This window comes from Myotis myotis, unplaced genomic scaffold (genome assembly GCF_014108235.1).
Source record: "Myotis myotis isolate mMyoMyo1 unplaced genomic scaffold, mMyoMyo1.p scaffold_m19_p_11, whole genome shotgun sequence".
NCBI lineage: Eukaryota > Metazoa > Chordata > Mammalia > Chiroptera > Vespertilionidae > Myotis > Myotis myotis.
This window is the reverse complement of record NW_023416315.1, coordinates 68,473,686-68,501,157: the sequence shown is the minus strand read 5'-3', so window position 1 is coordinate 68,501,157 and position 27,472 is coordinate 68,473,686. Positions and strand designations below refer to the sequence as shown.

Here is a 27,472-nt window from a genome sequence, read left to right as displayed (position 1 = left end):
GCCAAGTAGACCTGCTGCCACATGAAATAAGGTGTGTAAGAGTGAAGATGCCATCGTCACTGGTCACGTTAGATATGGCATTAGGATTAGTCACTAGAAGTCCAATGCGCTATCCATTGCGCCACAGAGCCCGCTGGCATTAGGATTAGTATGAGATCAGGTGATTAGTATTAGTATCAGGTGATGAGAATCAAAAGACACAGGGAGTATAAAAAAACAAATACACATGACGTTTCCCCAATAATTAACTCTCTTACGTTGCAGAGTTAGCTGGTTTTTTTGACACACAAATTACACACTCTTGCTGTCTTGTGCCAAAATATTTCATTGAAGCATAAAAAGTAACCACAAGCAAATACATGGAAAAAGCATAACAGATCTGTGCAGCGCTCCGCATTTACCTCTTGTAGAGACAACAACTGAGAAAGAAGATAAGACAATCTGTTTGCTTGTTTATTTGTTATGAATTTCCCCACTCTGCTTTCTCCTGAGCATTCAGTGCATGGGTTATTTTGTTAGATGGGAATAGACCAGTGGGGAGCAGAGCTAAACACAAACCAAGTGCACTCAGCTGAAGTGGACTAGAACATTCCAAAGAAATGTCAACGTTTTCAAACTTTGAGTAGGAAAAGCAGGTGAGGGAACGAGGGCCTTAGCTAAGTGCCTTCCTGTGAGAACTATTCTCTTGGGCAGACGTCACGGTACTTTTTGGCACCTTCCTCCTAGGAAGAATCCCCGGGAAAACCGACTTCTGGTCATTTTCTTTCTTCACAGCTTCTACTCTCTAACCAAGAGCCCACTTTCCTAAATATTACACTACACAAAAGAGTCCAAACCCTCAACTAAAAACCAGACTGAAAGCACCTCAGAAAGAGTTAGTTTGCTCACTGTCCTTCAAGCAAGTCACAGAGGCGTGACAATAGGCAAAGTGCTAGAGAGAGGGTTCCCAGAAAGGATGGTCTTTTGGACTTACGTTGGTTTGCATACAAATCTACACAGAATAGGATACAGCCCAACACTGTCCCAGAGATAATAATTCACACTGGTTTCAACCAGTCACTTAGTTTGGGTGTCCTATATTTATAGGCATTTTCAAATTTTTCCTGTTGTATAAACCTAGTTCTTCTGAACTCACATTGAAACATTAAAAAATACTCATCAGATCCAAGATAAGAACAATGCTTACCTGCTCTCTCGGAGTTTCTGGATATATTTATACTTATCAGTCAAAATACCGTTGGATGTAATCACTGCCTAAATGTATATGACACAAGACATTTCTTTAATATCCACATATTAGTCCCACAAACATGGGCTCATGATTGATAGAGAAGAGACAGAGACATGGGGAGGGAGGAAGGGAAGGGAGACGGGGCGGGGGGGGGGGGATGGCAGTGGGGAAAAGTACACTCATAGAAAAAAATTATTTTTAGAACTTACATCTCTCACCACAGGAGAAAAATTCTGACTTTCAAGAGGCTGTGTTGCATCTGACAATATCTGAAAGGAAGATGAGATTGGTAAGAGATAAATGACATTGCAAGGAAGGCTTCTTGGCATTTCTATTCATATTACATTAGTCAAAAGAAAAAGGAATTTAGAAAAGTTTCTAAAGATCAATAATTGGTAATGAAGACTTCTGCAAGCAGTGAAGTCTGCCCCCAAACACATGCTATTTCTCAATTTTAAAAGTAAAATCTGATTAAATTCATCTTCACTTACTGGAAACATGAAAAACTCAGAGACACCCCCCCCCACACACACACACACACACACACGTTAGATGTGTCATATTGAGCATGATGGCAAGTATCACCACAAGGTCTATAGCCTCGCTCTGGGGGGGCTTCCTTCACATTTCAAAGGTTCGGGCAACAAGCCATCAAGCCCCAATAGGAAATCTCCCTCAAGTCAATATTAGTTCTGAATATAGACACATCAGCTTTTCCAAAGTGTTAGGGAAAATGACTTCAAGAAGTAGGTTTCAAAAAGTCATCCACACTCTTCCCTTTATTTTGCAAGAATGAGTCAGATGGCCAACAACAAAAACGACATCACTCATTTTAACATCCTAACATCTTTCTTGGTCTCCTCTTTTCTTACAAAAAATCCCACTCTAGAATAGACTGCCAAGGGGTAAAGATCATATAAATCAGTATTGTTGCTTCTGGTGGTCAGGGTGTTAGGGTTAATGAGACAATCCATAGGTTAAATCTAGAGCACTCACCCAACTAAGAAAGAGTAAACTGAACAGATGCTGGCATGGGAGTACTTACTTTCTGCATTAAAATACACATAAAACTACTGTCATGTATCTAAAACACAAGACACCTAGGCTATCTATTTATATATATAGACTAGAGGCCCGGTGCACAAAAATTTGTGCGCTTGGGGGGGGGAAGGGGGGGGACCCTCAGCCCGGCCTGTGCCCTCTCGCAGTCTGGGACCCCTCGGGAGATAACGACCTGCTGGCTTAGGCCTGCTCCCGGGTAGCAGAGGGCAGGCCCAATCCCTAGGTACAGACCCTGGTCGGGGTCAGAGCAGGGCTGATTGGGGAGTTGGGGCGCCGCCCCCTGTCATGCACAGAGCAGGGCAGATTGGAAGGTTGCGATGCCACCCTCAGTCCTGCTCAAGGTAGGGCCCATTGGGGGGTTGGGGCACTGCCCCCTGTCACACTCAAGGCAGGGTCGATGGGGAGGTTGTGACGCCACCCCCTGTCACACACAGAGCAGGGCCCATCAGGGGGGTGGGGCTCCATACCCTGTCATGCACAGAGCAGGGCCAATCAGGGGGTTGGGGCGCTGCACCCTGTCACGCACAGAGCAGGGCCCATCAGGAGGGTTGGGGCTCTGTACCCTGTCACGCACAGAGCAGGGTCAATCAGGGGGTTGGGGAGCTCCCCCCTGTTATGCACAGAGCAGGGACAATAGGGGAGTTGGGGCACCGCCCCCTGTCACACTCAGGGCAGGGCGGATCAGGGGGTTGGGGCACCGCCCTCTATCACCCACAGAGCAGGGCCGATCAGGGGGTTGGGGCGCCGCCACTCTCACACTCAGGGCAGGGCCAATGGGGAGGTTATGGCTCTACCCCATCACACACAGAGCAGGGCCCGTGGGGGGGGGGGGAGGTTGGGGCGCCGCACCCTGTCACACACAGAGCACGGCGGATAGGGAGGTTGTAGCCCCACCCCCTGTCACACACAGAGCCACAGGGCGATCAGGGGGTTTGGGCGCTGCCCCCTGTCACGCTGATCCCGGTGCCGGGAGGCCTCGCGGCTCCGCTGATCCCGGTGCTGGGAGGCATATTACCCTTTTACTATATAAGATAGAGGCCTGGTGCATGGGTGGGGCTGGCTGGTTTGCCCTGAAGGGTGTCCTGGATCAGGATGGGGGTCCCCACTGGGGTGCCTGGACAGCCTGGGTGAGGGGATAATGGCTGTTTGCAGCTGGTCACACACACTTCAGGATGGGGGTCCCCACTGGGGTGCCTGGCCAGTCTGGGTGAGAGGCTGAGGGCTGTTTTCAGGCTGGCAGGTGACTGATGCTCCCAACTGCTCCTTTTTTTCTTTTTTTTCTTTTTTCTGGGCCAGCTTTAGCTCTGAGGCTTGGCTCCAGCTCTTAGGCCTCTGCTGCTGAAAGAAGGTATCTGGTTTGTTTGGGTTCTATAATCGAAACACTGTTTCAACTCCAGCTCTGAGATCCCAGCTGGCTGAAAGCAGGTTTCTGGGGTTTTGTTTAGCTTCTATATTTGTAACAATGTTTCAAACTGCAAGCTCAGAAGCTGGCAGCGGCAGGCGGGGAACGTTGGAGTCCTCCGTTCCTGAAGCAAGCAAGCCTCATGTTTGCTTCCAGCTGCCTGGCTCCCGGCCGCCATCTTGGCTGGCAGTTAATTTGCATATCACCCTGATTAGCCAATGGGAAGGGTAGCAGAGGTATGGCTAATTACCATGTTTCTCTTTTATTAGATAGGAGATAGATATAGATATAGATATAGATATAGATATAGATATAGATATAGATATAGATATAGATATCTATCTATCTATATATATATCTATATATGATAAGCCAGGACATACTTTGGGAAGTTCATGAAATTAACACACCTAGGGTCCTCCCACTGCCTCTTTCTTCCAGGCACCCTTGGAATGCTCCCTTCTCAAGCTGACTCCTCTACCTACCAACCCTGTCTACAGGCCGGAAACCATTAGTAGATAATAAAATGAGGCTTGAACTTCACTCTGCATATGGTCAAACCACTGAACTCTTGTGTATCTTTCCCTTATCTGGGCTCTTTCTCTATATTTCTACAGTCTTTCTTTGGCCTTACTGGGATCATGGGAACTACCTCTCACCTTTTTTCCTTTCATTAAAATCACAAAACTGATTGTTTCCCTGTGCCTACGTAAACTAACTCAATATTTTCCCCTTGCCTTCAAGATAAAGTCTCTTGAAGTGTCCCTAAGTGTCCCACAAGTTCTCTACTGGCTGGTGCTGCCTCCCCACGTCAGCTCTCCCTTTTGCCTCACACCCAACTCTTCAGACCCATTAACAGCATGGAGTTCCTGCTCCGGGTCATGCTTCTGTACGCTTCTGTGCTAGCCAGGTAAATGCCTCCATGCTGTTCCTCTACCTGGAGCTCCCACTTTTCCTCCTCTGAGGTACAGCTGAAGAACTGTCTCAGCTGTGACGTCTTTACCAAAACTGCCCCTAAGCACACCTGGAAGGTAGGGACTGTACTTGGCATTCTGCCATATACCTGCTACATCATAAAATGGTAAATATCCAGTGAATATATTAGTAGGTACATGCAATAATTATTAAAGTTCAATGGACTTTTCCCTAAGAAACTAAAAGAAAGACACACATGTCAGACAACCAAAGGCTACTCAATCCACCAATTACACACATGCAAGCACAGGGTCCTGAGCATATGGGAAGCCATATCACTTTCACATAGAGCCTTGAGAGCTCATCACTCTTTTCTTTCTTTCTTTTCTTTTTTTTTGGGGTGAGGGGGGTAATCCTCACCCGAGGATATTTTTTCCATAGATTTTTAGAGAGAGTGGAAGGGAGAGGGAGAGACGGAGAGAAATAAACATCATCGATGTGAGAGAGACACATTGATTGGTTACCTCCTGCACGAACCCAGCCTGCAACCTAGGTACATATCCTTCACCAGAATCGAAGCCGGGACCCTTCAGTTCGTGGGCCAACGGAGACCTCATCACTCTTGCCCAAATTACTTTCAAGCTATTTCTTCTGATGTTAAGACCCTTTCCAATATGGAACAAACATACTTAACCTTTACTTCAATCAGAAACCCTACGTTAAATTAACTCCCTCCTTTGCTCTCCCGTCTCCAGCACATATTGTGCCTCCCACTACCATGCAAAGGAACAGATACTCTACATCTATCACGAGCCAGCTCAAATGTCACCTCTTTCATAAGAGCTTCCCTAACTTCACCCAACAGGACAGAGCCTCTCCCACAGAAGGAGCAGCGCTCTGCTGACCAATAGGAACCAGAGGCAGGGCTCATGGCTGGTGAGTGCTGCTGCAGTGGCACAAGCCTCTCCTAATCGGGACTGACTGGGCGTGAGCCCATGGTAGGTGCAGCGGGGCCAGGATGAGCAGGAGCAGCAGGCGGTGTTGGACTGCTGGTTTCGGCCCATTCTCTGCAGGCCATGCGGAGGGACCCCACTAGTGCACAAATCCATGCACTGGGCCTCTAGTTGTGATATATAAACAAAAATAGTGTGACAGAACATTCACTCCACAACTTCACTGCCATCTTTCTAATGACTGTCACATTCTACCTGATGGCTGGTTTGCACACTTATCTCATCCCCTTCTGGACCTCATGCTTCTATAGATCAAAGCCTGTGTTTTCATTCTCTCCATCCATGTGTGTGCCTTGTTCCAACAGACAGTAAATATCTATCGAATTCAAGTAAAACAAAAATTCTATGTTGGTACAAAATAATAGAATGTACCCTGCAATGCTAAAAAAGCTATATGGACCTTAAGTCAAGAAGAAAAATCTGGGGGGGAAAGGACAGTGCATATACTTTAAATACAGTTCACATACAATTATCAGAAGAGATCACAGACAATATACTTAATATTTTAGTGGAAAACTGACACATATATATCAACACTAAAATACAGACAGCCATCAATGTTCACAAAGGTTCAGTCTTCAAGATAGCACAGAAATAAATGCCTTCAAGGCAAGCCCACCAAGCTGTTTAGAGGGCTATCCAATATAATAAAAGCCTAATATGCTAAGTGTCCAACCCTTCGTTCCACCAGTTGCTATGACACGCACTGACTACTAGGGGGCAGACACTCTGACTGGTAGGTTAGCTTGCCATTGGGGTCCGGCCGATCAGGATTGAGCAAGATGGACCGGACACACCCTGGAGCCCTGCCACGGTCCCTCACCAGCTGGCCAGCCCAATTGGCCCCAATCGGGACTGGGCAAGATAAGCCAGACACACTCTGGAACCAACCTCCCACAGTCCCTCCCCGGCTGGCCAATTTCTCGCAGTCCCTCCCCAGCCTCTAAAATATTTCTTCCAATTAATTTCCTCTCAATGTGCACAAATCCATGCACCAGGCCTCTAGTCTAAGCGACCAAACAGCCAGTCGACCAGTCGCTATGACGCACACTGACCACCAGGGGGAAGATGTTCACGCAGGAGCTGCCCCTGGTGGTCAGTGCACTCCCACAGCAGGAGCACAGCTTAGCTGACTGACGGGAACCAGAGGAAGGGCTCATGGCTGGTGAGTGCTGCTGCAGCAGCACAAGCCTCTCCCAATCAGGACTGACTGGGCGTGAGCCCATGGTAGGTGCAGCGGGGCCAGGATGAGCAGGTGGCAGGCAGGAGCAGCAGGCGGTGTTGGACTGCTGGTTTTGGCCCGATCTCTGCAGGCCTTGCAAAGGGACCCCACTAGTGCATGAATCCATGCACTGGGCCTCTAGTTGTGATATATAAATAAAAATAGTGTGACAGAACATTCAAAATGGTGGCGGAGTAAATGGAAGCTACACTGACAATCTGCTAGGACCAAACTGGAAATACAACTAAATTAGAGAAAAAGCACCCTGACAAATCAACTGAAGGCTAGCTGGAGAGACACCTGATAACCAAGGACAGAAAGTGGAGACCACATAGAGACTGGTAGGAAGTGCAGAGGCATGAGAAGGCTGGCTGGGCTCCCACAGGCAGTAGCTGAAGTTCCAGAGGGATATCTCAGCTGGAGGGCAGGGAGGGGCAGTTTCCCACTGAGAACTCTGGGGTCTAAACCCCAAGCTTGGCTCCCCAGCCCAGAGAACCAGAACTGAGAAGGGATCCAACAGAATATCTGGCTGTAAAAAGCATCAGGGTTGCTCTCTGCCAGCCAGAGACAGATAGTAATACTGGCACCCATTTAAAGAGCCAACACACAAAATTTTGTGTGCAGCCACTCACCTTGGGCTCTGGCAGAGGGAAGGCAGAGTGGACTGGAGCTGTGTGAGTAGAAGCCAGGGTTGGGGGCTCTGGAGTTGGAGCTTGGAGGGCAGCCACCCAAGTATCCTGTGCTGAGTCATTCCCTTATGCCGTGGGCCTTTGTTGGAAGACCTCTCGCCTTACCCTGTGGTCTATAACCTGAGGCAAACTAAGACTCTGAGAATAACAATCAAACTGCAGGCAGGGGCAGATCTTTGGAGGTTTTGTGTCTTTGCCTGATTTCCTTCTGGGCCCAGGGCTAGGAAAAGCAGAGTCTGGTGTACAAGTTGGTCCATTGCAAAGATACCCAGCCCCAGCAGAGGGAGCCACAAGCTGTGGATTGCTTATAGCTCCAAACAGGGAACTCATCTGACATTGTCCTGCACTGGAGACTGGGAATCATAGAAGATCTACCTAATACACAGACACAAACCCTAACAGGCAGCCAAAATGGGGAGACAAAACAAACAAACAAACAAACAAAAAACAAGCCCCAAATGAAAGAAAAAGAGAATTCCCCAGAAAAAGAGCTAAACAAAATGAAGATAAAAAATTTATCAGATATAAAGTTTAGAATAATGAAGGTGAAGATGCTCAACAGTATGAGAAAACATATAGTAACTATGAATAAGGGCCAGTTGGAAATAAAGAATGACATAGCACTAATAAAGAACACATTGGAAGGAAGACAGAGTAGATTATGGGAAGCCAAGGATCAGCTCAGTCAATTAGAAGACAGAGTAGAAAAAAATCACTCAGAGAACCAAAAAGAAAAGAATTAGAAAACAGGACAGCTTAAGAGAGCTGTGGGACAATGTGAAACGTAACAATATTCAAATAGCAAGTGTACCAGAAGGTGAAGAAAGTGAGCAAGGGATAGAGAATGTGTTTGAAGAAATAATGGCAGAAAACTTCCCTAACCTGGTGAAGGAAAAAGTCACACAAATACAGGAAGCACAGAGAGTCCCAAGCAAGAAGAACCCAAATAGGCCCACACCCAGACATATCACAATTAAAATTAAAAACAAAGAGATAATCTTAAAGGCAGCAAGAGAAAAGCAATTTGTTACCTACAAAGGAACTCCGATATGGCTGTAACCTGATTTCTCATCAAAAAGTCTACAGGCCAGAAGGGAATGGCATGAAGTGTTCAAGGTAATGAAAAGCAAGGATCTGAAACCAAGATTACTCTATCCAGAAAGGCTATCATTCAAAATAGATGGTCAAATAAAGAGCTTCCCAGACAACAAAATGGCTAAAGGAGTTTATTACCACCAAACCAGCACTGAAAGAAATGCTAAAGAGACTGCTGTGATGAGAAGAAGAGAGAGAGAGAGGGGGGGGGAGGGGGGGGAGAGAACTATAAACATACAGAATTAAAAAGGCAATAAAAAAGTACCTATTAATAATAACCTTAAATGTAAATGGACTAAATGCTCCAATCAAGAGACATAGGGTAGCTGAATGGGTACAAAAACATGACTCAATTATATGCTGTTTCAGAATTTTGGAAATGTGAGGCAGACACTGTAAAGCAGCTTTTATAACTATACTCTATGTGACAATGAAAAGTACACTCAAAATAAATCAGACAAATAGAAATTCTCAGCAGAGAAAGAGAAAGAAAAGAACTGAATGGAAATTTTAGAACTGGAAAGAGAATATCTGAAATTTTTTTAATTCACTGAACGGAGAGAACCAAGATGGCGGCAGAGGTAAATGCATGCACTCGCTGCCTCCCACAACCATATCAAAATTACATTTCACATACAGACCAACCATAATTCAGATTTGTCTGGAATCTGGCTGAATGGAAGTCCTACAGCTAGAGAAGAAGAAAGTACTCCCAGACTGGTAGGAGGGACAGAAGTGCAGAATGGGATGGTCCGACACCTATGTGTGGTGTGTTTTTAATTGGGAGGGCTATCTCCACTGCAGAGGCCTCCTTTTGAGAAGCAAGGGGTCCCAGCCCAACACAATACCCCTATCCCAGTGTTCCAGAGCTGGGAAGATAAGTCCCCATAACTTCAGGCTGTAAAAACCAGCAGGTATTGTGTCTGAGTGACATGGAGGCTGCTGGAGAACCAGGCAGTCCCTTTTAAAGGACCAACACATGAACTTACTCAGACTTGATTCCTCTGAGCTCCAGCATGGGGTGATGATATTGGGGGAACCAGAAACATACAGGGAGGAACTGGACTGTTTAGCACCAAAGCAAGAACTTGGGGGCAGCTTTCTCCCAGACAGAGGTGCTCACAGGAGTCATTGTTCCTCTGCTGGAACCTCCCCATCACAGAACTGACTGGCAGCCATATCTGAGTTTCTATCAGCCTGCCTCATACTGTTAGCTCCATCCTAGTGATTCCCTGAGACCCGGTCCCATCTAACTTGCAGCCCCACCCAAGTTGTTTGCAGCAGCTTTTCCTATGAATGGCCCATCCTGGTTCAGGCTTCAGACTTACCTAAAATTTCTTAAATAAGCAGCAGCTGGGAACAGTGTGCCCTATACCTAGCAATAAGAGGCCCAAGACCTGACACTAGTACCAGCCTGCCTTGCGTCACAATTTGGCCTCTCCTGAGCACTTCCAAGCCTAGTACAAATAGCAGCCATCTTCAGATCATTCGGTAGTTCCTGCTGGGTGGCCCCAGGCAGTGGCTGACTTCCCCAGAGCCAGTGCACCCAGCGGACAACTTCAGACCATACCAGATTACAACTCTACAGATCCACAAGTGAAACAATCAAGGGACAGACTCAGTGAGCACAAAAGCCGCACTGAAGCAAGCCCTGCTCCATAGGGGTGTTTCCTGCACAGCAGCTCTTCCACTCTCGTTGCAGCTGGGTCTTCACAGCCAATTAGCCTGGAAGTCAATTCCTCCCAGTGACACCAAAAGCAATCAAGGCTTAACTACAACAAGACTGTGCACACCACCCACACAAGAGAACACCTAGAATGCCCAGCTCAGGTGACTGGGGAGGGTGAGCCACTGGGTCCTACAGGACACTACTACACAAGGCTACTGTATGAATTCTAGAAGACATTGCAGCTCTACCTAATACATAGAAACAAATACAGGAAAGCAGCCAAAATGTGGAGACAAAGAAACATGAAAAATGAAAGAACAGAAGAAATCTCCAGGGGGAAAAAAAACTAAATTAAATGGAAGCAAGCAAATGATGAGATGCAGAGTTCAAAATAATGGTTATAAAAATACAAACAGCATATTTCACAGACCTAGAACGAACTCTCCAAAAATTCATCTGGAATAAAAAAAGACCCCAAATAGCTGCAGCGATCCTGAGAAAGAAGGACAGAGTAGGAGGGATCTCAATAGCAGATCTTAAGCTGTATTACAAAGCTGTTGTTCTCAAAACTTCCTGGTACTGGCATAAGAACAGATATATAGACCAATGGAATAGATTAGAGAACCCAGAAATTGACCCAAACCAATATGCTCAATTAATATTTGACAAAGGAGGCAAGAACATACAATGGAGTCAAGACAGTCTATTCAAAAAATGGTGTTGGGAAAACTGGACAGATACATGCAAAAAAAAATGAAACTAGACCACCAACTTACATTATACACAAGAATAAACTCAAAATGGATAAAGGACTTAAACATAAGACAGGAAACCATAAAAATACTAGAAGAATCCACAGGCAGCAAAATCTCAGACATATGCTGAAGCAATTTCTTCACCAATACCACTCCTAGGGCAATGGAAACTAAAGAGAAAATAAACAAATGGGACTACATCAAAATAAAAAGCTTCTGTACTGCAAAAGAAACCATCAACAAAACAACAAGAAAGCCCACTGCATGGGAGAACATATTTGCCAATGTAATCACCGATAAGCATTTAATCTCCAGTATTTACAGGGGACTCATACAACTTAACAAAAGGAAGATAAACAACCCAATCAAAAAATGGGCAACGGACCTAAACAGATACTTTTCAAAGGAGGACATAAGAAAGGCCAAGAGACATATGAAAACATGCTCAAAGTCACTAATTATCCAAGAAATGCAAATCAAAACGACCATGAGGTACCATCTCACACCTGTCATAAGGGCTACCATCAACATATCAACAAATGACAAGTGCTGGCAAGGATGTGGAGAAAAAGAAACCCTAGTGCACTGATGGTTGGAATGCAGACTGGTGCATCCACTGTGGAGAACAGTATGGAGTTTCCTCATAAAACTAAAAGTGGAACTCCCATTTGACCCTGTGATCCCACTTCTAGGAATATATCCCAAGAAACCAGAAACACCAATCAGAAAGGATATATGCACCCCTATGTTCATAGCAGCACAATTCACCATAGCTAAGATCTGGAAACAGCCTAAGTGCCCATCAGTAGATGAATGGATTAGAAAACTGTGGTACATCTACATGATGGAATACTATGCTGCTCTAAAAAGGAAGGAACTCTTACCATTTGCAACGTCATGGATGGAACTGGAGAGCATTCTGCTAAGTGAAATAAGCCAGTCAGAGAAAGATAAATATCACATGATCTCACTCATTTGTGGAATATAATGAACTGATGAACAAAAACAGATCCAGAGACAGAGAAGCATAGATCAGACCGTCAAACCTCAGAGGAAAGGTAGGGGAGGGTGGGGGAAAGGGGAAAGATCAACCAAAGGACTTGTATGCATGATATAAGCCTAACCAATGAACACAGACACCAGGGGGGTGAGGGTGTGAGTGGGAGTGGAATGGGGGGGGGGGTAAGGACACATATGTAATACCTTAATCAGTAAAGAAAGTAAATAAATAAATAAATAAATTAATTAAATTAATTAATTAAATAATGGTTATAAGGTTACTCAAGGAGCTTAATGAAAGCTTCAAGTGACTTAGTGAGACTTTCAAGGATCTTAGTGAGAATTTCAATGAAATTAGAACATTAATGACATGACACAGGACCAGTCAGAAATTAAGAATACACTAACTGAAATAAAGAATAATTTACAGGGAGTCAACAGTAGAGTAGAGGATTCCAAGAATGAAATCAATGACTTGGAATATGAGGAAGCAAAAAAATACCAAGTCAGAAGAGCAAAAAGAAAAAATAATCCAAAAATATGAACATAGTATAAGGAGCCTCTGGGACAACTTCAAGTGTACCAACATTCGTACTATAGGGGTGCCAGAAGGAGAAGAGAGAGAGTAAGATATTGAAAACCTATTTGAAGAAATAATGACAGAAAACTTCTCCTACATGGTGAAAGAAATAGACTTACAATCCAGGAAGCACAGAGAGCCCCAAACAAGAGGAAACCAAAGAAGACCACATCAAGACACATCATAATTAAAATGCTAAGGGTTAAAGACAAAGAATCTTAAAAGCAGCAAGAGAAAAGCAGTTAATTACCTACAAGGGAGCACCCATATGACTGTCAGCTGACTTCACAACACAAACTTTGCAGGCCAGAAGGGAGTGGGAAGAAATATTCAAAGTGATGAATAGCAAGGATCTACAACCAAGATTACTCTACCCAGCAAAGCTATAATTTAGAATTAAAGGTCAGATAAAGAGCTTCCCAGACAAGAAAAAGCTAAAGGAGTTCATCACCACCAAACCAGTATTACAGTATTACATGAAATGTTGAAGGATATTCTTTAAGAAAAGGAAGAAGAAAGAGGAAGAGGAGGATGAGGGGGGAACAGGAAGAGGAGGATGAGGAGGAGGAGGAGGAGGAAGAGGAGGAGGAGGAGGAGGAGGAGGAGGAGGAGGAGAAATATGAAAAATAAAATGGCAATAAATACATATCTATTAAAAATTGTATCGCCCAGCTGGTGTGGCTCAGTGATTGAACATCAACCTATGAACCAAAACATCATGGTTCAATTCCTGGTCAGGGCACATGCCCAGGTTGCAGGCTCAATCCCCAGTAGGGAGCATGCAGGAGACAGCCAACCAATGATTCTCTCTCATCATTGATGTTTCTCTCTCTCTCCCTCTCCTTTCCTCCCTAAAATCAATAAAAATATTTTTTTTAAAAAAAAAACACAACTGTATCTAAAAATCAAAATAAATGAACAGGGAATTTAATGAACAAAATAAACTGATGAATAAAATAGAACCAGAAGCATGGAAACATGGAACAGACTGATGAATCTCACAGGGAAGTGGGGGCAGGGGGAGAGGCAGGGAGAGATTAACCAAAGATCCTATATGCATATATGCATTGCCTATGGGCACAGATAATAGGGTGGTGAAGGTCTGGGGTGGGGTGGGAAGCAGGTAGAGGGGGGCAATGGGAGTAAAAATGGGGACTGCTGTAATACTTTCAACAATAAAAAATTTTTAAAAAAATGAAAATAAATTCATTGAACCAGCTAAAGAAAATTATCAAGTCTACAGGAAAATGATGCCAGAGGGAAATGAATGAAGATCATCGAAAATGGTAAACATCTGGGTAAACTTATTATTTTTTTTTATATACATGCCTTTCAGCCACTCAGACATCCACATATAGAATGTTACCGCTGGAGGGGCCATTAAGATTTTAAATTACAACCAACGCAGGTGAAACATCTGAGGCTCAGAAAGTGAGTACCCAGCTCAAGGCCAGAAAGCAAGATGAGGCCTCCAGTAAAGCCTGGGAGGTGTACTCTGCTTACTATGCTACTTCACACCCTTTCTCAGTCTTAGTACTTTATGCCTCAACTTTCTAATCTTTAATATGGGTTTATTTATGGTACCTATCTGATAGGGCTGTCATGAGTAATTAAAAATTAAAACACATAAAGTAATTTATTTATTTTTTTAAATATATTTTATTGATTTTTTACAGAGAAGAAGGGAGAGGGATAGAGAGCCAGAAACATCGATGAGAGAGATCGATCAGCTGCCTCCTGCACGCCCCCCAGAGGGGGTGTGCCCGCAACCAAGGTACATGCCCTTGACTGGAATCGAACCTGGAACCCCTGAGTCTGCAGGCCGACGCTCTATCCACTGAGCCAAACCGGTCTGGCCACATAAAGTAATTTAAGCACTGCCTGGCACAGTGTAGATGCACTATAATATTGTGCCAACTATGGCAGTGCCTGATGCCTGCATTTTCTAAAGCCTGTTACATCCTCCTGCTGACATATTACAGGAGAAAAAAACAAAGGTTCAAAATGGAATAGTAAGTGAAAGAAAAGAAGTTCACAAAGTTGCATTTATTCATGCTCCGTAATTACTGTCCCATTGCAGCGTGAGAGCTCCAGAGGGAAGCCAAGGATGAAAGGACAGAAGCCACTGATTCACACCTTGGGCCTCACTGCCAGACGCAGTCAGCCAGCAGCAGCAGACATAAAGCAGGCTGAGTATGAAGGCTTCAGGTAAATACTGAAATAAGAAAGCTTGTCTTTGGCAACAAACAAAAACTGTGGTAAATTTACACACTGGAATAGCACTCTGCTGTAAAAAGAAGGAAATTTTACCCTTTGCAACAGCACGGATGGGCCTGGAGCACATTATGCTGAGTGAAATAAGCCTAAGCCAGTCAGAGAAAGACAGGTACCATCTGATTTCACTCACATGTGGAATCCAGTGATTAAAATAGCTATCAAGCAAAACAGAGACAGGCTCATAGATAGAGAGCAGGCTGACAATTGTCTGGGGTGAGGACTGGGTGGGGAGATGGAAGGATTGAGCTAAAAAAAAAAAGAGAGAGAGAGAGAGAAAGGATTCGTGAAGAATTTGTGGACAGGGATAACAGTGTGGTGATGGGGGGAAGAGGGTGCCAGTGGAAAAGGGTATAGGTGGGATAAATGATGACGGACCGAGACTTGACTTGGGGTGGTGAACACACAATACAGTGTACAGATGAAACTTGTGTAATTTTGTTAACCAATGTTACCCCAATAAATTTAACAAAAAGGGGGGAAAAAAGAAAATGGAATTTAGATAACACAGTATTTTCATTAATCAATCACTGACCACAGTGAAAAATACAAGACCTCAAGAAAAGCTGTCACTTAACTAAGCATTAGTGATTAAAATCCAATAAAATTTCTTATATATACCTGATTTTTCAAATCTGCTAATCACAGCACACTAAGAATACCCCCATATGAATTGACCTAGAAAGCAGGAAAATTGAAAATAAATCTAATCTTATCTTCATGTCATGAACATTCTTACCCAAACATGCATAAGGAGAGGCAAGTGCAAATTGTAATTAAGCACGAAGACAGTTATTCAACCATATTTCCCATGAGACAAGGAAGCAGAATATGTAAAGTGTCAGTAAGGGCTTCAGGGAAGGGCTGGCATTTCACTTTGCAACAGATTTCTTAATACCAGAGACCAGAACATCGATAAGATCACACCACAGTTCTATTTCCAGCCATGGAAGTGTTACAAGGCTCTAGGTTTGCTTACCATTTCTTCAATATAAGGATAAAGCATGTCGCCAAAGCACTCTGTAGCTTCTTTTGGAAGCTGCGCGGGCAAATTGTCAATGGAACACATCAGAATCCCAGAACCTTCAACACTAGGAGAAGCAATATGCTTTATTTGGATGTACAAAATGTTACTTGAGAGTTCTAACTTTTCCAGATGCCTACTCCACTATATTTGCTTCATATCATTTGTAATATGGTACTGGAATATGTAACAAAATAAGCAAGAATTGTCCAACAAAGCTTTTCCCTTCTTCAGCAACCTATCTCCCACTTAAACATTGTGTATATGGATTTAAGTATTCTAATTTGCATGCGGGTTTTCTACCAAATTTTTAAATTTGTTTCAGTATATCTCTGGAAATTTGCGTAGTCTTCGCAATAATGTAAAATATTGAGTATTTTAGGACTAGTATACAAAGCAGATGACGTGTTTTTATGTCTTTCTCACTATCTAACAGCTTTAGCAAACTCACCTGTCATGAAGAATATGCTGGTCTGCATCATACATGCAGAAGGGATGCTCTATTGTCGTGCACTCAGTCATAAACTCTATACTTCCTCCTGGGTCTGCAGAAATGTCACATATCGCTACAAGTCTGAAAAGAACATCAACACTTAGATCAGAGCATGGCACTCTGAAGTCTCCAACAAGATTAAAAATGGCTCCAAATGAAAGGTGCTTGGGACAATTTTTAAGGTGGCTGCCTAGGCTCTTAGCTTTTCCCCTACAGCTCCCCGTGTGCTTCTGGGATGTACCACATCTTCTCACTATGAGTTTCAGGCTTCACAAGGAAGGAAAAGAGGGGGAGAGAAAGGGAGAGGGAAATAAAAGCGGAAAATCCCTTCCCGAAATATGTCATTGACAACAGCCTGAACTTAACCTACTTGGCCAACTCCCTCCGCCCTGCTTTGTACTACATGATTTTACATGTATTATTACACGGAAATCTCTAGACCTATGAACAAAAGCCTCAGTCCACCACTTGAAATCCTTTAGAGTTTGACCCCGTATTCCTGCCCCATCTCCAATTACCACTTGCCTATGTAAACCCTCGGCTAGGCCTGGACTGGCCCACACAGGGTCTTAAACTGTGCCATGGTGACTCCGTATTTATCAAGCAGCAATCCTGTCACTTGCAATTCTCATTCTCCTCACTCCTCCCTCTTAAGCTATTGCTGAGCCCCGCTCCCGCTTTCTCTTAAACACTGTTAATATCGATTGCTCCTAGCATTCCCTTGGCACCTACTTGCTGCCAGCGACACGCCAGCGGGGAGCAAGCACAGTTTTATTCTCCTTTATCTTTTAGCTCAGCAGAGTGCCAGACAGATCTGGTGTTCCATAAATATTGATTGCTTCATTCATTAATTGGACATTTAATCATTATTTGAAAATATATGATTTGTCAGGCAATGCCCTGGGTACTTGTAGCCAAGAGAAAGGGGGGCCCTCTGCTTAAGAAGACTTAATTCAAGGGGGAGAGGGAAGATCATAAACACTGGGAAATAAATGACGGTGGGTGTCCATAAAGAAGCAGAGGAGCAGACTAGCGAGAGAGGGAATGGGGAAGCAGGAAAGGACCTCACTGAGGAGGAGACTTCTGAGCCACACATGGAGCCACAGAACTTCAGAGATTCAAGAAGGAGGGAAGTTTAACTGTCAAATGTTCTCAAGAGCTCAGCTAAGATAAGGCAACTACTCAGTCACAGTCCAGTCCTGTGACACACGAATCCCCTATGTGTGGTATCCTAACGGCGGGCCCTGCTAAAAACTGCCGTCATTGCTGAAGTAAGGTCCTTACTTGTGTGACAATGCAGGGCAGCCTTCCACACCACCAACAGGGGACTTGCCTGGAGCCAGGAGACTCCGAAGATCTTGGCGGGTGAGTAGACGCGGGCTGTTTTGTTCCCAATAGATTCCATTCACAAGGCAAGATGTGAAGGGTGCAATCTGTAAAGCAAGTTTCGGGTTCAACAAACTAGGAAACAGGGTATTTCAATAGTGTGTTGAAAGAGAGCTATCAGTAAATTCCATGAGAAATATTTTAATGTTATTTCAAGTTGACTTTATTTGCTAGGTCAGTGGACTTCTTTTGAGTCCGAGACAATAAATAACCACCCAGATTCAGTGTAAAAGTTCCTATGACAAATATATGAACATAAATAGATTAATACATTTGCTCTCTAATATATTACATAGCTAAGAAAAAGGAAGGGACAGAGAATCAGGTGACCTAACGCTCTATGCAGCATGACCTAAATCAGGCTACCTCAACTTCTCTGGACTGTTTTCTTTACTTGCCAGATGGGGATAATACATACCCTATCCTCAAAGGAAAGTCATAAAGATTAAAGCATCTGTAGGCTCCATGGACAAATGAACTACACACATGCATACATGGTAACTAGGCCATTATAAGTTTTAGGAGGCAGCCAATAACCGATACCTCTGTGATTGGGAAAGACAGAGGGATGGAAATTTACTAGATGCAAAATTTTTCAGTCTGAGTCTAGTTTCATAATATTTCTTTCTCAGGTGTCTCAAGAATGTGCAAGTTACAGGTAAGATGCTCTTCCTAAAACATGCTTTACATGCTAAGCATTACATTTCACGCCAGAATCTAAAAATGCTATGTTGTTGAAACATATTCAACATTATTTAAAAAACAATATTCCTTCTCACCATACCTGCCTGCATTTTTGTTTTATTTTTTGTTGATTTCTTTTGAAGAGGATGGTTGCATGACCAGTGACTACAGAACATACAAACATGTGGTCCTTATGAGTCCAGTATGCTCCCATCAAAAGGATTTTAATTGAAAGTAACTTTTTGGTGCACTGGGGATGGGTCTATGCTTCTATAGCCTCACTGTTTCACCCTGGAGCGCTATAATCAATGGCATGCATTTCAAGACAGCTGGCTGAGGTTATGACTGCAATTCATGGCCTGGAAGGAATAAATCTATGTTGAAATCAAACCTCATAGACACTGTGCTTTGCCAACAGTACAAGCTAGTCCAGGATAAACACAGAAAATGACAATCCACAGGAAATGTTTAGAGCTATTGGGCACACACAGACCTAAAGAAGAAACAGAGTCAGTGAAATAAAGGGCACAGCCACAGAAACCACCAAAACCACTCAGCAAAGGCCCCTGCAAATGTCAATAAAAGCCAACAGCGCCTTCGCCCAAGTCATAACATCCAAGGGACTCACCGCAAGTCAACATGAGGAACTAAAAAGCAATGTACGCATCCATAATTTCTCTCCTGAAAACAGCCTGGCTATGGTGTACCATGAGCAACCAACTCAAAAGCTGAGTGTGCTACTCACATCGGTATTAAAACGACTTCTGTAGCGCTCAGGGTATTTGTCATATTCCACAGGGTCATATACACCATCTGTCTTCCTGACGAGGTGATGATGGCGACTTATCACCGTTCCATACACTTTCCTCAGGTCTTGCAGAGGAGAAAGGAAATTAGTAACGTGGGTGACAAATGATAAAGATTGATAGTGATAAAATACTGTAACACAGACACAGTTAAAAAAAACAAAAAAAAAACACACACACAGCCACCCTCCCCCTCTTACCTCCGGTTTGGGAAACCTCTTTTAATTCATGTGGTTCTACATATTCACAGGGCAGTTCATTGAAGATTTCTCGGGCCCCCTGTAAATGACACATGAGTAAAAATCTAAAAACAAACAGGAAAAGAGCCAACACGATGTTATGCAAAGATGCTAAATCATCTTCCCCACAATTATACAGCTCCACTTGTCCTGCCCTGCGACCAGGACTGAGGCAAGGAGTACAGATGAGGTTTTTGCTCACAGCAAGCAGTGTGAACACCATGCACTGGAAGGGGCTTTAATTTATTATCTAAGACATTCAGCACAGAAACAAGAGTATTTAGAAATGAGAGCACCACAGAGTATTTCTATTTACTTTTTGGTCTGTTGCAGAAATTATTTCAAGTGGGGAAACTATATTTCCTACCCCAAAATTAGGCCCCTATCTCACAGCATAATACAAATAGTGATGTCCTCTTTGTAAAATATTTTCATTAAAGAAAGATCTATTTTATAAGTTTCGGGGGGGGTGGTTGGGAGGGGTCTACAAATGCATCCTCTAAATCATCCCAGAAGAAGAAAGTATTAATTCCAGTCTTGAATGCATCCAATTAGCAAAACTCCCCAAGTCATCTTGAAAAATTTACAGGGTAGGGCAGTGATGGCGAACCTTTTGAGCTCGGCGTGTCAGCATTTTGAAAAACCCTAACTTAACTCTGGTGCCATGTCACATATAGAAATTTTTTGATATTTGCAACCATGGTAAAACAAAGACTTATATTTTTGATATTTATTTTATATATTTAAATGCCATTTAAAAAAGAAAAATCAACCAAAAAAATGAGTTTGCGTGTCACCTCTGATAAGTGTGTCATAGGTTCGCCATCACTGGCCTAGGGTAACGTCCAAACTTCTGGACATCTCAGTGATGGAGGTAAAACAGATCACCCTAAAAACAGAGCTTTATACCATTAAAAATGAGTTTTCCCTCTAAAAAGGGGGGGAAAGCATGCAAAACCTCTCACAGCTTGGAATCAACTAAAAACATAGAACATAAGTTTAGACTATGACTGCTCTTTACCATAGTAAAGGTTCATACATGGGCAAGGAAAGTACCTCAAACAGAATGCCCCGTTTATGAAAAAGTGGGGCTCTGGAATGCTCACGACACGCCCACACCCTCTTAGAGTTTCAGGCTGCTTTACAGAAACAAGACAGGAGGGATTTACCTTCGATACATTACCAGTCCCTGTGAACACAAATGTTAGGGGCCCTATCGACTTGGGCATCAAACCCAGAGATATTTCATAGCCAGCATCACGGACAGCTTGCACAGCCTGGCTGCTGTTCCTATAGTTATGAGCCATGCCAATGTGCTGAAAGCAAGCACACAATTCAAGTTAGTCTACCACTTGAGACATTTTCCTACTCTAAAAGTGTGATATGTATTTAAAAAATAAAATAAAATCAACATCTCACCATAAAAGGTGTGTGATGTCCCAAAGCGAGGAGCCTTAAACCCATTCCGTGCAAAATGTTGATCATCCCTATTGTAGAATCAGACCGACAGAAAGACCATTAGTTGGGAGAAGTGGGACCTGTTCTCTCTGCCCGTTCTCCAACCTGATCAGGGCTCTGAGGAAGCACAGGCCACAGCATCTCAGCTTTGGGAGAGGCCATCATCGTATCCCCTCAACTTTCTGCGATCAAAGGCACTAAGCCAGCTTCATGCCCGCCCTCCCTTCCGCTTTCAATCCTGCTGCAATGGAATGAGTGTCCCTCTTCTTCTCTATGGATAATCGCTCCACCTTTGCTCCAGATCCCATGCCTTCCTGCCTCTCGAAGGAATCCACTCTTGAATTATTCTTTTCATTATTGCTGTCTATTGGTTTATTCCTATCAACATTAAAACACTCTTCCATTCCTGCCATACCAAAAAAAAAAAAAGAACAAATGAAAACAGTCACCATTGACCCATGACCCCCATTAACAATTTTAGTGACCTAAATAACCAAACTTAGTGGACACTTCGATCTTCACTTCCTTGTCAGAGGTATTTGTCTATGAAGAGTCCCTTTGTTGGAGTCTTTCCTCAGTATCCCATGTCCATTCCTTGAACATTAGTGTCCTCTGCCTTTGCCTTAAAAATTAATCAGCTAGCTTTAGGATTCTGTCCCGGGCCCTATTCTCTTCAATCTCTCGTTTTTTCCCTTAGCTAATTTCATCCAGTCCTAAATTCCAAGTACTCTCTGTATACAGATGACAACACATCTGGATCTCTAACACAGATATTTTTATTTCAAGACCTAACCATCCACCTTACGGATTTCTGTTTGGATGTCCCCCCAAAAATAAAAACTCAGCATGCCTGTAGCAAAGTCCTCAGCACCCATTCTTTTCTTCTTTATTGGAACATACTTTTCCTGTCCTACAAAATGTTCTTTTATTTTTTTTCTGAAATCAACTTTTAAATGGATGATTTATATACAATAAAACACAGCCACAAATGTATCCACCCTCATTACCACTAACATAATCAAGGTAAGAATATTTCCATCACCCCAGTCACTCCTCCCCAACCCTTAGCCGAAAACAACTACTGATCTATTTCTGTCTGTATAGATTAGTTCCTTCTACAGTTTCATATAAATGTATGAAGTATATATTTTGTGTGTGTCAGCTTTCACTCAGCTGAATGTTCTTGAGATCCAGAAATACTTTGGGTGTAAGAGCAGTTTGCTTCTCTCTATTGCTGAGTTTTCCATTTTACTTATTTATCCATTCCTGTGCTGATGGACATTTGGACTGTTTCTAGCCTATTATGAATGAAGATACTATAAATAAGTCTCTACAAAAAATAATTCATTTCCCTTAAGTGTTTATGTATGGTATTTATTTTGTACATTGATATTCAAGTTTTTTATTTCTCCTTGAGTTGGATTTGGTAATTTGTGTCTTTCAAGAATTTGTCTATTGTATTGCCATTGTCAAATTTCTTGGACTATTTATAATATTCTCTTATCCTTTTAATGTTTGTAAGATATATAGTGTGTTCCCTCTTGGGTTCCTAATATTGGTAAATAGTGTCTTGTCTCTTTTTTTAACCAACCTAACTAAAGATTTATCAATTTTATTAATATTTTTTTAAAAGAATCAGCTTTTGATTTCATTGATGTTCTCTATTGTTTTCCTGCTTTGATTTCATTGATTTTTCTCTCTTACCTTTATTATGTCCTTTCTTCTATTTGTTTTCGGTTTAATTTCTTGTTCATTTTCTAACTTCTTAAGATGGAAGTTTAGATCATTAACTTGAGAACTTTCTTCTTTTCTAATAAAAGCATTAAATGCTGTAGATTGCCTTCTAAGCACCACTTTATGCACATCCCAAAAATGTTGGCATGCTGTTTTTAAACTTTTATTCAGTTACAAATATTTTCTAATTTGTCCTGTGATTTCTTCTTGACTCTTGAATGGGTTATCCAATAATACATCATTTCTTTTTCAAATATTTGGAAAATTTCTAGTTTTCTTTCTATTATAATTTCTTTTTTATTTATTTTTATTTTTTAAATTTTATTTTATTGTTTAAAGTATTACAAATAGTAGTACATATGTCTCCTTTTTTCCCCCATTGCAATTATAATTTCTAAGTCAGTTTTATTATAGAGCACATACTCCATGATTTCAAATCTTTTAAATTAATTAAGAATTGTTTGTTTTGTGGACCATCTGGGTGAATGTTCCACGTGACTTGGAAAGAATATGTATTGTGCATATTGAGAAGTGCTCAATGACTGTCACTTTCATCAGGGAGGATGGTAGTGTGTTAGTATCCTATGTCCCTACAAACTTCTGTCTACTTGTTCTGACGATAACGGACCTTCAGGTATTCATACAGTTATACCACATGGTGTTTCTTGACTAAACAAGGTTCAAAGTACTAACTGAAATCAAGTAGAGTTTTTACTCAAACTCCAGCTTCTATCCCTCCTAGATTTCTCCTTTGTTGCTCCTGCACCATACCTTTTTCCTCTTTGTCCCTTTCTTCTACTCCCCAAGTTCTCATCACCAAACTGACCTCCCCGTCTAGTCTTCCAAACAGAACTACTGAGAAAGTCAGAGCTTATCTACAGTTGCTTTCCTTCTCCCTGCCCTCTTTTCCTTTTTAATTTTTATCATAAACATATTTTCATGATTTACTTTGTTATTCTAACCCCTAATAGTCATCACCCTCAGATGCACCCTCACGTTTATTTTTATTGGTGAAAATGGACATTTCCATCCCTTTGCCACAAAAAAGAAAAAGCACACACTGTCACTCACAGTCCAATGTAGAGCACGGTGATGTCAATGCCCACACACCTACCTGCCACACCGGGTGATGTCAATGCCCACACACCTACCTGCCACACCGGGTGATGTCAATGCCCACACACCTACCTGCCACACCGGCCCACTGTCCGAACGCCACCACCCGGATTCCTCTGTGATCCACCATTTTCTCATAATCAATAAGTCGGATTTCCTGATGAAAGAATAAAAGATTTCTCAACCAGACCCACCAAGCTTAATTTCAATGAGTAGAGCACATATACGAGCAAGTCAGTGTTTCACATTGTTTCCTCTTATAAAATATATCTTGACTGGCCAACGTAAGCTACCCTAAGGGGCACCCTGAAACATTTAGAAAATATCATCGGTCACAAGCCAATGACAGGTTTATGATTAGAGATAAAAAAAAAAAAAATGGTCCTAGACAGGTGCTCAATGCAAATAATAAAGTCATTATTTATTTAAAATTTTATCCCAGCAGCATCCACAAGTATACCTACAACCCCATGTCTCCTCACATTCCTCCTTCTAGTCTCAAAGAAAGCAAGCCCCTCTTGAAACTAAGCCCTGTGAGCTAGATCCCAGCTTCTCCATGTCCTCTAACACCATTACTTTGAGCTTTTTCTGTCCTGCATTATTCCTCTCTGCACAGCTCCCTCCCCTCAGCCATTCTAAGTGACATTCACCCAGGTCCCTTCTACCTTAAAAATAACAACACCGCCCTCGCCGGTTTGGCTCAGTGAATAGAGTGTCGGCCTGCAAACTGAAAGGTCCCAGGTTCAATTCCGATCAAAGGCACATGCCCGGGTTGTGGGCTCAATCCCCAGTGAGGGGGCTTGCAGGAGGCAGCCAGTCAATGATTCTCTCTCATCATGGATGCTTCTATCTCTCTCTCCCTCTTCCTTCCCCTCTGAAATCAATCAAAATATATTTTAAAAAATAATAATAAACACCACTCCCTCTCAAGTCTATATGCTCAAATATCTCATTCCTTCTCTCTCCCTCCATCCCTCCCTCTTTCTCTTTCTTACTCTATCTCAGTCTCTCTTCTTCTCTCTCCTCTTTTTTTTCTCCATCCCTTCACAAGTAAGCTTCATTTAAAAAGTAGCACAGTCTGCCTGCCTTTTAGTTCCTTGCTTCCACTAAAACCAGCCTTCCTCTTTCCTTGGGAATCTCCCCTCTCTTGGGAATGTCTAATTAACTCGTGGTTAAAAGCTACTGACATGTTGTAATTATGCAATGTTTTAAACAGTCCTTTGATTTCCTCAAAGATCAGATGATTTTACCATATGCATGAATGTAAGAATGTTTACTGTTTATCCAACTCCAAGTAATTGGTTACAAACTGCTGCCAAAAAGCAGCCCTGCTGGGTCTGTTTTATTAATTGACTTGTAATGAATGAAAGTTCATATAACCACCACCAAAATGTTTCTAAAGTATTTTTTAAAGGAGTTTATCTGCTTAAGGTGAAGCATTCTTCTTATAATATTACTTCAATTAATTACTTTCTGAATTTGTTCTTCAGAAACACTGCAAATTAACTGCAGCCTGGGTCTAGCCTATTTCAAATGACTAAGAATTTGTTCTAGCCCGGCCGGCGTAGCTCAGTGGTTGAGCATCGACCTGTGAGCCAGGAGGTCATGGTTTGATTCCAGGTCAGGGCACATGCCCTGGTTGTGGGCTGGATCCCCAGTGAGGGGCGTGCAGGAGGCAGCTGAAGTAATTCTCTCTCATCATTTATGTTTCTATCTCTTTCCCTCTCCCTTCCTTTCTAAAATCAATATAAATATATATTTTTTAAAAGAATGTGTTCTATCACCTACATAAAATACTTCCACTGCTTTTACTGTTTGCAAACTCTCCTGTCCTCTGCCTATCCTCAGGTTCTAGTCTAGTTTCTAACGCTCTAACATCCTTGCCCCAGGACTTTGGAAAATTTCTAGTTGTCTCTCTATTACAATAGACCTCAGGCTTCTCCAGCTACGCTCATTCCCTAAGCTCACCCACTCTCGTGGCTTTAGATACTATCTAGTCTCTGACAACCACAAAACGTGTGTCAGAAGGAGCTGCCCTCCTGAGCTACAAATTCATATCCAACGGCCCACACAGCATCTCCTTTTAAATGTCTAATGGACAAATTAGAGGCCCTAAACCCAACTCCCGAGCCTCCATCCAAGCCTGCTCCTCTTACAATAGCATCATCTCAATTTATGGTGACTCCTTTAAAATCTTGGAGTCATCACTGTCTCCTCCCTTTCTCTCATATTCCACATTCATTTCATTAGGGAATCCTTTGGAATCAGACCTCTAAAGTACTTGTGTTTGTCCATGCATCATAAACTCCACCACCCTCATACAAGCCCCCATCACTTGTAGCCTAGCGTCTAGACTGGGCTAGACTTACAATCTTCTTATCAGCTTTGCTCTCTCCCATTTCCACAACGCAGGAAGAATAAGCCTCTTAGAACATCAAGATTTATTCTCATCTTTCACGCAAAAGACCAGCAGGGCTTGGCGTTACTATTCTCTCTGCTTGGAAGACACCCAAATGGGCAGTTTGATCCTTCATCTCCTTCAAATTTTTGCTCAATGAGGCTCTCCCTGGTAACCCTATTTAAACTAGCATTGTCCCTTTCCCCAGTGCCCAGCCCTCCTTTTCTCCTCCTATAGTCTATGTATCTCCATTGCACATATCACCAAGTGACCTATGAGAGGTCATTTATTTATTCTGTCTCCTCCCACTAGAACGTAAGCTCCATGTCAGACACACTATAGGCACTCAGCACATATGTGTGGAATGCATACTCTGTATTTTAAGTAGCTGCTAGTCATTCCAATAGTGTGTATATCTCCAAAATGCTTTTCTCCCCTTTTAATGTCAATGACGGCAAAAACAGTCTACACTCCAGTTCTGGCACTACGGAGCTGTGCACCTCCGTCAAGTCACTTCGCCTTTCCGGGCTCCATCTGAAAAAGGAGGGTGATGGATTATATGATTCCCGAGGTTCTTGTCAGCTCATTCCACTTGCTAATATCTGACCACGTGGCCTTATAAACTGGGATCATTTTGGGAGGACGCTTCTCTCATTCCTTCCATTTCAGAATACAAAAGGAATAGAAGATGTTTGTTTTCTCTTATAACAAACTCCAAACTCATGCTGCAGAGGAGCCTTAAGAACAGCAGAGCTATTCGAGCACTAACTCATAGATCACCTTTCCTACAGAGGTGAATAACAAGATGTACTTCCTTCATGCTAAAAAACACACAACTAAAACTCTGCTTGATAATTGAAAGTAATTTCTATGACATTTGTGAGTGTTGGTTACCAATTACCTGGTTTAGAATCTCATCCAATAGGCCCATATTGGCCTCCTGGGCCTTTATTGTGTGGGAGAAGAATGCGTAGGTCTTCTTGGGCATTAACTTATCCTCTGGGGGTCTTTTAACTCCCACAATAAGACAAGCTTCAGAAATATCCTCCTGAAGAATGCCGCCAGCTTTGACATATTCCTGGGAATGCAATTTTGGTTAAAAGTTATTCCCCTGATTTGTTGTATTCATGTTTTCTTTCATAACAAAGTATAGCAATTAAAGGCACAACCTTTTGAAGGAGTACAATCTGTATGAATAAGAGCAAATAATAGAATAACTACTAATATT

General features: G+C 42.6%; 1 protein-coding gene across 3 annotated transcripts in view; it reads right to left on the bottom strand.

The window, feature by feature from the left end:
• AASS (aminoadipate-semialdehyde synthase) overlaps window positions 1–27,472 on the bottom strand; it is a 70,036-nt gene that overhangs the window by 30,181 nt on the left and 12,383 nt on the right. For all 3 annotated transcript variants that reach the window (XM_036328836.1, XM_036328837.1, XM_036328838.1), the window contains exons 3-13: window positions 27,146–27,322; window positions 23,919–24,003; window positions 20,958–21,025; window positions 20,708–20,854; window positions 19,500–19,578; window positions 19,239–19,366; window positions 17,708–17,856; window positions 16,382–16,504; window positions 15,886–15,997; window positions 1,441–1,500; window positions 1,187–1,254 (exon numbers count right to left, since the gene is read on the bottom strand). In XM_036328836.1, the coding sequence (XP_036184729.1) occupies window positions 1,187–1,254; window positions 1,441–1,500; window positions 15,886–15,997; window positions 16,382–16,504; window positions 17,708–17,856; window positions 19,239–19,366; window positions 19,500–19,578; window positions 20,708–20,854; window positions 20,958–21,025; window positions 23,919–24,003; window positions 27,146–27,322 (1,196 nt within the window). The remainder of the gene's footprint in view (window positions 1–1,186; window positions 1,255–1,440; window positions 1,501–15,885; window positions 15,998–16,381; window positions 16,505–17,707; window positions 17,857–19,238; window positions 19,367–19,499; window positions 19,579–20,707; window positions 20,855–20,957; window positions 21,026–23,918; window positions 24,004–27,145; window positions 27,323–27,472) is intronic.